This window comes from Gracilinanus agilis, chromosome 5 (assembly GCF_016433145.1).
Source record: "Gracilinanus agilis isolate LMUSP501 chromosome 5, AgileGrace, whole genome shotgun sequence".
NCBI classification, from domain to species: Eukaryota; Metazoa; Chordata; class Mammalia; order Didelphimorphia; family Didelphidae; genus Gracilinanus; species Gracilinanus agilis.
Genome location: NC_058134.1, coordinates 161223130 through 161232693, shown reverse-complemented (window position 1 = coordinate 161232693; position 9564 = coordinate 161223130). Strand labels below are relative to the sequence as shown.

Genomic DNA, 9564 nt, shown 5'->3' with positions numbered 1-9564 from the left:
AGAAAGAAAGAAAGAAGGAAGGAAGGAAGGAAGGAAGGAAGGAAGGAAGGAAGGAAGAAAGGAAGGAAGGAAGGAAGGAAGAAAGAAAGAAAGAGAAAAAAAGCTAGGAAGAAAAGAAGAAACCTTGGAAATAACGAAGGGATGGAGGAAGGAAGAAAAAAAATCAAAGACAAGAAAAAAGAAAAGGAAGAGAGAAAGGGATAGAGAAAAGGGAATAGAGAAATGAAAGGAAGGAAGAAAGAAGGGATGGGGAGAAGAAAAATAGAAGGAAGAAACAAAAAATAAAAAGAAGGAAAAAAGAAAGGCAAGGAAGAGAAAAAATAAAAAGAAATTAATCTGTAGGGGAAGCTAGGTGTCTCAACTGATAGCCAGGCTTAGAGATGGGAGGTCCTGGTTTCAAATCTGACTTCAGACACTTCCTAGCTGTGTGTCCCTGGGCAAGTCACTTAATCCCAATCGCCTAGCCCTTATTCTTCTTCTGCCTTGGAACCATTACTTATTATTGATTCTATGACAGAAGGTAAGCATTTTTAAAAAAGCAGTTTATTGTCCACAATTGGAAAAGTTAAAAAAAATAAATCTATCTATTTGAAAAGAGAAGTGTAACTAGGGAGCCTTAATTTAACATTCAAAAAGGAAAGCACAGTAACTTTGACTCTGTAGAAGTTGAATTTAGAGATTTAAAATATTTGATCCTTCTTTTCCTTCCAGAAAATAGCTAGATGGATGAAATGCATTTAAAGGGAGGAATTCACATGCTGCCTCTTTGTTGAAAATAAAATTTAATTAAAAAATATCTATTAAGCAATTATAGTATGAAGAACAATGTTACAAATACTGGAGAAGATGACAGAGCTAGTGAGATAGATAGATAGCTGCATCCTTATATTATATACCTGCTGTTATTTGATGATTTTCAGTCATGTCTAACTATGACATTTTGTGTGTGTGTGTGTGTGTGTGTGTGTTTGGAAAAGTTATGAGTAGTTTGACATTTCCTTCTCAATCCCATTTTAAAGGTGAGGAAACTGAGGCCAACAAGGTTAAGTGACTTGCTCAGGATCACACAAGTAGTGGTCTAGTAGTAACATATATACATTCATAGATAGGTTCATAGAGAGCTACATATATAAACAAATAGATAATAGATAAAAAATAAATATTTATTCAGCCAAAGTGTTGTGTTAGGGATGAAAATATGGCCCTTCCTCTCAAGGAGCTTAAATTAGAATGAGAGAAAATAACACATGAAATGGAAAAATAGAAAGTGGAGGGATTAGAGTGGGTTGGAGGTTGTTGGGATGGAAGTGAAAAAGTTCAGTCTGAAAAATAGGTGGAAGGGAAGTGGCAATGGTTTGGGCACCCTAAGAAATGGTTGTTAGAGCCAGGAACTCTCCTAAAAAATTCATTAGTTGCTTCATTAGCTTTCAAAATCTGGCTCAGAATAATTTAATATTATTCCTCTTCACCCCACACCTCATTCTCAAACCATAATGGATCTTGAATTTACTTGTTCTTCATCTTATAAGCCATTTCCTTATTTGGAATGTGCTCTTTTTTTGACTTCTTCTGTTTAAATCCTTTCTTCAAGTGCCATATCCTCCATGAAGACTTTCCTGAATATCTTAGCTGAAATATTACCTCTTGCTTCACATTTTCCTAAATATTTATTGTTATTAATTGAATTAAATGAGAGAAATACAAAGAAAAATGATTCAAGGACTGATGCAGGAATGTTGTTACTAAAAGAGGAAGCATTTTCATGAAGAAAATGGCAATCATATTGGTTTTTAACTTGTAAATGGGTCACTTATTACTGAATATCTAATAGAAATCACCTAAGATATTTCTGTAGTACTTAACAATGCATGTAATAAACAAAGTCTCAAATAGGACACCAGGGATGAATTTGACTAGTCTATTAGAATTTACTGAAGCATATTTTCTAAGAAATTGACTTTAGGTTGTGGCTTATTCATACTTTATTAATAAAATAGCATTTGAAGGGACAACTCTATAAGGCATAAAATATATAAAAATGAACTTAGTGTTGTATAAATGGAGATTTTGAACTTTGGACTTCATCCCCCATAAATCCCTTAGTTTCCCCAAAATTCTCTTTAATCTCTTCTGTGCCTCCATGTTTGTGTGGTCAAATTTGTATATAGTTTGCTGTAACTCCTCCCTCTTTGTCTTTTGCTCCTGGGAGCAGGCTGGGTGAGTTTAGCACCTTTTTCCTCTAGTTTTTTTGTTAGTTTATTATTAATAAAACCTTATAAAATATGATATTTAGTTATTGCATATTAATGTTAAAATTCACAGTGTATGAAACTGTACTTAGATATAGTTTGTTCTCTGATCTAAATCAAATTCAATTTCTTTGAATAAGTTAAATCAGAGTCAAGAGAAATATATCTTTACATGTGGACATTATTTTTCTGATCTCTATTTAAACTGCTAGGGTTAAGTTTAAAAAAAAAAAGCTAGAAAGGAGAGAAGGGAGGCTTTGAACTTATACTCACCCCAACAGCCATACATTATGTATGTAGATTTACAGAATAGAAACAAGGTTTTAGTTGTTTCTACTATGTAATTCTTAATTAGAATAAAACAAACTATTTGATTAAAGAAAAGGGAGTTCATAGGGCATACCTATACAAATAAGAAATCAAATACATTTTTAAAATTTAAGAAAAACAATTTAAAATATTTTAACTAAGAAAATGACATGGATTTATGTTTTAGGTACATGAGAAAACAATTTTAATGCTTCTCTTTCCACAGCTACTATTACAATTATTTTACATGTGACTCGTATAAATGAATTAAATCCAATTGGTAACATGCCAGCTTTTACATTCAGTGTACCTGAAAACAGTGCAGTGGATACCCTTATTGGGAAAGTTACATTTACAGATACAGACTGGCCATTTAATAACCTAAAATATGAAATTGATGGAGGTAATCTGGGGACACCTTCCAAATTTTACATCGAACCAAACACAGGTAATAGCAGAGCACCATGAAATGTTTTTGTTTTTTATTAATAAAAATGTGACAGCTTATGCTCATTTGCATAAAGTTCTCCTTATTAGTGGATAGAATTATGATCCTATCATAATTGATTCTAAGTGTTCTAGTTTTTGGCTTTGAAAGAAGATGTGGGAGGATCTAGACTCTTTTTTATTCTGTGTGCATGAGATGTAGACATGTAAAATCAATAATTCAGCTTCCCAATGAGGAAACTTTCATGCAAATAGGCACGAGGCCCACTTTACAATAACAGAAAGAGAACGATGTGTAACAATAGGTCCAAAGCTATCATTTCAGTCAAAAAGGCCTAATTTCAGATTTCTCCTTGTTACAATCTGGCTGGAAATTCAGTTGCTTAATTTCTCAGGATCATAGGGGAGTCTCTAAAACCATAAGTTGGAGAGTAGGTGCCAACAAAAGGAAGAGTTTTCTATTCTAGTGAAATCATAGATCTGGTCCCAAGTCCCACTCTTAGCTTATGTTTCTATTATTTTCTATAGTTTGCAAAGCCTTTTACATTTAATTATATCATTTGATTCCTTAAAACTTTATAAAGATGAAAATATAAGTATCACTATGTTAATTTTCATTTCACATTTTTTCTTATTTCTTTGTCAACCTCAGATGGAGTTTGCAGTCCTTTGATAATTGTATAACAGACATTTTTGTACTTTTTTTTCAGGAATGATAAAACTGTTGGATTCATTAGACAGAGAGGTTCAAGCCCAATACAGGTTAGTAGTAAGAGTAACAGATAAGGACAATGACATTGAACCTGATCCACTCAGACAGAGAAGTAGTTCTGCTCTTGTGACCATCAATGTTCTGGTAAATATGAGACTATTTTCAAAAGTAATAGGTTTTAGGTTTTCTGAATAATTATGAGAAAATAATATTGACTTTTTAAAGAAATGTTGAAGGTTTAGTGGCCTAAGTTTAGAACTAAATTTAAGTGGTGATGAGTCTTTCTACTTATGACCAGATTTTATGTTCTTTATATAGTAAGTGTAGAAAGGGTGTAGAAAGGTCATTTAGTACAACTGTTATCTGAACATAATTCATACAAAAGAAATTTATTTTTTAATTGTTATTTTTTTAAGATTATATATTGATAAAAATTAATATTTGTTTTCTGACATTTTGCTATCCATATTCTTTCTCCCCCACCTCTCTCTGCTCCCCAAGATGGCAAGTACTATAATATAGGTTATACATGTGTTACCATACAATACATATTTCCATGTTAATCATATTGTGAATAAGGCATATATTGCCTACACCATAGAAAAATTAATACAGGAAATAAAGTAGAAAACAGTATTCTTCAAGTTGCATTGAGATTCCATCCATTTCTACAAAAAAAAAAATTTCTTGAACATCCTTATTAGTCTTCCATTTTTTTGCTACACAAAGAGCATGGTTATAAAGCTGGGTCAAAGAGCAGGCAGTCATTTAAAATCCTTTGGCCATAGTTCAAAATTGCCTTCCAGAATGGTTGGACCAATTCACAACTCCACCAGCAGTGTAGTAGTGTTCCAATTTTGCCACATCCCTCCAACATTTATCACTTTCCTTTGCTGCAATATTGGCCGATCTGCTAGGAGTGAGGTGGTACCTCAGAGTTATTCTAATTTGCATTTCTCTAATCAGGAGGGATTTAGAACACTTTTTCATGTGCTTTTTGATAGTTTTGATTTCATCCTGTGAAAACTTCCTATTTATGTCCCTTGACCATTTGTCTATTGGGGAATGACTTGGATTTTTGTAGATTTAACTTAGTTTCTTATATATTTGGGAAATTAAACCTTTGTCAGACAGTTTTGTTATGAAAATGTTTTCCCAGTCTGTTGTTTTTCTTCTAATTTTGGTTGCATTGGTTTTGTTTGTATAAAATCTTTTTAATTTGATATAATCAAAGTCATTCATTTTATATTTTGCAATGTTTTCTATCTCTTGCTTGGTCTTAAATTCCTTCCTTTCCCACAGATCTGACAGTTATGCTAATTTATGGTAACCTAATTTATTTACGATTTCACTCTTTATATTTAAGTCACTTACCCATTTTGAATTTATTTTGGTATAGGTTGTAAGATGTTGATCTAAACCTAATTTTCCCCATACTGTTTTCCAATTTTCCTAGCAGTTTTTGTCAAAAAGTTTTGACTCTTAGCTAGTACCATATTGTTTTGATGACTAATGCTTTATAGTACAATTTAAGATCTGGTACTTTTAGGCCCCCAACCTTCACATTTTTTTCCATTATTTCACTTGATATTCTTGATCTTTTGTTCTTCCAGATGAACTTTGCTATAATGTTTTCTAATTCTATAAAAAAGTTTTTTTGGTAGTTTGATAGGTATGATACTGAATAAGTAGATTAATTTGGGTAGGATTATTATTTTTATTATAATAGCTCATCCTACCCAGGAGCAATTAATGCTTTTCCAGTTGTTTAGATCTAGTTTTGATTGTGTGAAAAGTGTTTTGTAGTTGTATTCATATAATTCCTGTGTTTGTCTTGGCACATAGATTCCTAAATATTTTATATTGTCTAGGGCAGTGATGGGCAAACTATTCCCCATGGACCAGATCCAGGCTGTAGTTTGCCTATCACTGCCTTAAGCAATTCCCTAATCACTACATCTGGATGTGGGGGCATAGTGATTAGGAAATTGCTTAAGGCAGTGATAGGCAAACTAAGGCCTGGATCTGGCTCCCAGGGAATAGTTTGCCCATCACTGGTCTCGGGTGATTTAAAATGGAGCTTCTCTTTCTAACTTCTGCTGTTTTTTTGGAAACATATAGAAATGCTAATGATTCATGTGGGTTTATTTTGTACACTGTAATTTTACTAAAGTTGTTAATTATTTCCACTAGGCTTTTACTTGGTTTTCTGGGGTTCTTTAAGTATACCATCATATCATCTGCAAAGAGTTATAGTTTAGTCTTCTCATTGCCTACTTTAATCCCTTTAACTTATTTTTCTTCTCTAATTGTTATGACCAGCATTTCTAGTACAATACTGAATAAAAGAAGTGATAGTGGGCATTCTTGTTTCACTCATGATCATATTGGGAAGACTTCTAACTCCTCCTCATTGCAGATGATATTTGCTGATGGTTTTAAATTGTAACAATTAAAAATGATAAAGGCTGAATTTATGAGGGAAATTAATAGTTTAATTAAAGTCATGTTGAAAAATATATATATATATACAACCATGCCTGACAATTTTTTAAAAATTCCACCTGTCCGTATCTCCACCCATATTCCTTAGTCTTGCCCACCAGAGAGAGAGAGCCTCAGCTCCACCCCTAAATTTAAGTCGAGCTCTATGTTGGTTCCCGTTGTGTGATGTAATCACGTCAGAAACCGGAAACCCATTGGATCACGGAAAATGTAGTCTCAAAGTCCCCCACATGTCCACAGGAAGTTTGTAAATACTTTTAAATGGCACCTCCCTGAATTCCAAACAACACAAAATATATAATGTCTATTACTTTTAGAAAAGGCCCTTCTCTTCCTATACTTTCTTGTGTTTTCAATAGGAATGAGTGTTGTATTTTTTCAAAGGATTTTTCTGCATCTATTGAGATAATCATGTGATTTCTTTTGGTTTGATTGCTGATATGGTCAATGATATGGATGGTTTTCTTAATATTAATATTAAATCATGCTTGTATTCCTTGTATAAATCCCACCTGATCATAATGAATAATCCTCGTGATCACTTGCTAGAGTCTTTTTTTTTTAAACCCTCACCTTCCGTCTTGGAGTCAATACTGTGTATTGGCTCCAAGGCAGAAGAATGGTAAGGGGAGGCAATGGGGGTCAAGTGACTTGCCCAGGGTCACATGGCTAGGAAGTGATGCTAGAGTCTTTTTGCTAGTAATCTATTTAAGATTTTTGCATCTATATTCATTAAGGAGATTGGTCTGTAGTTTTCTTTCTTGGTTTTTGGTCTGCCTGGCTTTTGAATCAGTACCATATTTAAGTCATAAAAAGAATTTGGTAAAACTCCTTCTTTGCTTATTATATCAAATAATTTGTGTAGTATTGGGATTAGTTATTCTTTAAATGTTTGATAGGATTCATTTGTGAATCCATCTGGCCCTGGGAATTCTTTCTTTGGAAGTTCCTTGATGACTTCCTCAATTTCTTTGAGAGTCTGAGAGCCCTCTCCCCCTGCTGATTCAATTGGCCCTTGAGATGTTGGTAGCTTAAAGACTTTTTTCAGGCTTGGGTATAAGCTTTTGATCTCTGTCTGAACTTGATCAAGTCAGGTGCTAATCAGATTCTAGCCCCAGACTGAGGCTCACATTTTTGGTCTCAAGGTGTTCTTCATTCAATCAGGCACACCCTTGATGGCCTTGACCTGGAGCTCCACCCTTAGTTTTGGGCAAAAAGATCCCAGGGAGTCTCCCACTGAAAACTGTGTACTCACCCCCAGCCCAGACTGGGATTCCTGGCTTCCCTCTGGGCCCATGTGGCTTGGCCCCCTTCAGCCCAGATTGCCTTGGGCTAGGATTCCAGACTTCTCCACAGGTTTGCAATTTCAAGGGGTGTTAGTTGGCCTGGACCTCTATTTGCCTGGCAGGATTTCAGGGTCTCACCTAGCTTGATCTTAAGTTTGGAACCTGTGAGAGGAGATTTGTGGGGTGGTGGGGTGTGTGGTTTGCTCTTGGCTTGCTCTTCACTCACTGCTCTGCCTCCTGCTAGCTCTGTTCCCCTCTCACCTCAGTTCCCCAGATGGTCTCTGCCTACCTTTTGGGTTTTTCTTTCTTTGAAGGTTGTTAACTTGTCTCTTTGTTGGTTCTTTTACTCCTGTATTTGTTACATGGAAATAATTTACTCTTGGTTGTGGAGGATTTTCTTGGTGAAATGATGCTGCCCTAGTTATTCCTCTATCTTGGCTCCCAGCATCAGTTCTCTGGAAATGATGGTAGTCTATTTAGAAGATTAGAGAAAATTTCATATATTTTCTGGATGAGTGGCTATTTAGTCACACTTTACCCATTTTGCACTTGTCAAATTAATGCTTTTGAATATAAATATAAGACGTTTATCTCATTAAATTTCATTTTATTGGATTCAACCCAATTGTTACATACTATTCAGTTCTTTTTGTATCCCTATTAACTAACACATTAGCTATGCCATTGATGCTTTTATTCGAGTCATTGATTATAATTTTTTAAAAAGTACACAGCTTACTTGAAACCCTCTACTAGAGATTTCCAAGTTGACATCATGCCATTAGCCACTATTCTTTGGGTTTGCCATTCAACCAGTTCTGAATCAATCTAACTGTACTTGATTAGTCCATGGGTCTTCTTAAATGCAAGAGTAACATGAGAGATCTCATTAAATATTTTTGCCAATGTCTAAGTAATGTCAATAATTGACCTGATCTAAAAGTTTAGGTCACTGTCAATAAAATGAGGTGATTATATAGCATCTATTTGAAGCTGGAAGTTCAAAAAGTACCTAGTCCAACCCCTTCATTTCATATTTGAAAAAAGTGAATCTCAGAGAGGTTAAAGGAATTTGCCTAATGCCAAAGTTGCCTTGAGAGGTAGGAGTTGAATTCAGGCCTTTGGACTTCATATTCTGTGGTTATGTCATTGTCAATGCTGCCTTTTAATTATCTATTTTTTTAGGAAACTCTTTGTAATCACAATTTATTTTTCTACATCTTCATTAATTAAATAATCCTTAATAAGAATATTCTAGTGTTTTACAATGAATCAAAGTAAAGTCCACTGATCTAGATTGTCCATTATCTATTTTTTGTTTTTTTTTTTTTTATCTGAGTGTCCCGTGCCCTTTTCCAATGTTTCAGCTAGATAAAAAACTAGTACTTTCTGTTCCTGAGGCAAGCCGTACAAAACACTCATGGGATGAATAAAACAAAATTTACTCTCAAATAACTTTTTAAAGAAAAAATCATCTGTGTGTATGTTTCTGCATGTGTGTGCCTGTGTGCATTTGTGTGTATGCATGTGTATGTGTGTTTATAGGGGAGAAGGTCCTTTAATGCCACCTTTGAACAGGAACAGAGACCTTGGAATATCCCATAGGAGACCACATATAGTTTCTATTGTTTTTCTATCATGTGATTTAATTGTTTTGCTCCAAACTCAGGGAATAACACTAGTCAGATAATGGCTTCTGTTAACAGAAACATAAAACCACAGAAGTTGTTCATTGCCAGTGCATACTTCTATATGGTGAACACTTGCATATGTGTCCTTTGTGAACTGAAGTCCTCATCACTCCACAAAATGACTCAGTATTACAACCCCCCACTATAGCCGGATCATGTCTGGAAAACACAAGGAACCAGTCCAACAAAATTCTGTGGAAAGAAATTGAATAAGGTAACTTGAGTGGTTTAGACAGTGACTCAGAGTAGGTCTTTTTGTTGAGGCTCAAGAGCCTGCTATCCTTACACAATAATTTTTAAAAATACACTCAAAGGGGGATTTATGTTACTTTTAGAGAAACAGCAACTGAGTAATGGTTATATTA

At 34.4% G+C, this 9564-nt stretch overlaps 1 protein-coding gene across 1 annotated transcript in view; it reads left to right on the top strand.

Annotated features, from left to right (window-relative positions):
• The window catches only part of LOC123249989 (cadherin EGF LAG seven-pass G-type receptor 3-like), a 127055-nt gene that overhangs the window by 52276 nt on the left and 65215 nt on the right, over positions 1-9564 (top strand). Inside the window, exons 14-15 of the mRNA XM_044679053.1 lie at positions 2785-3006; positions 3716-3861. Coding sequence (XP_044534988.1) covers positions 2785-3006; positions 3716-3861 — 368 coding nt within the window. The remainder of the gene's footprint in view (positions 1-2784; positions 3007-3715; positions 3862-9564) is intronic.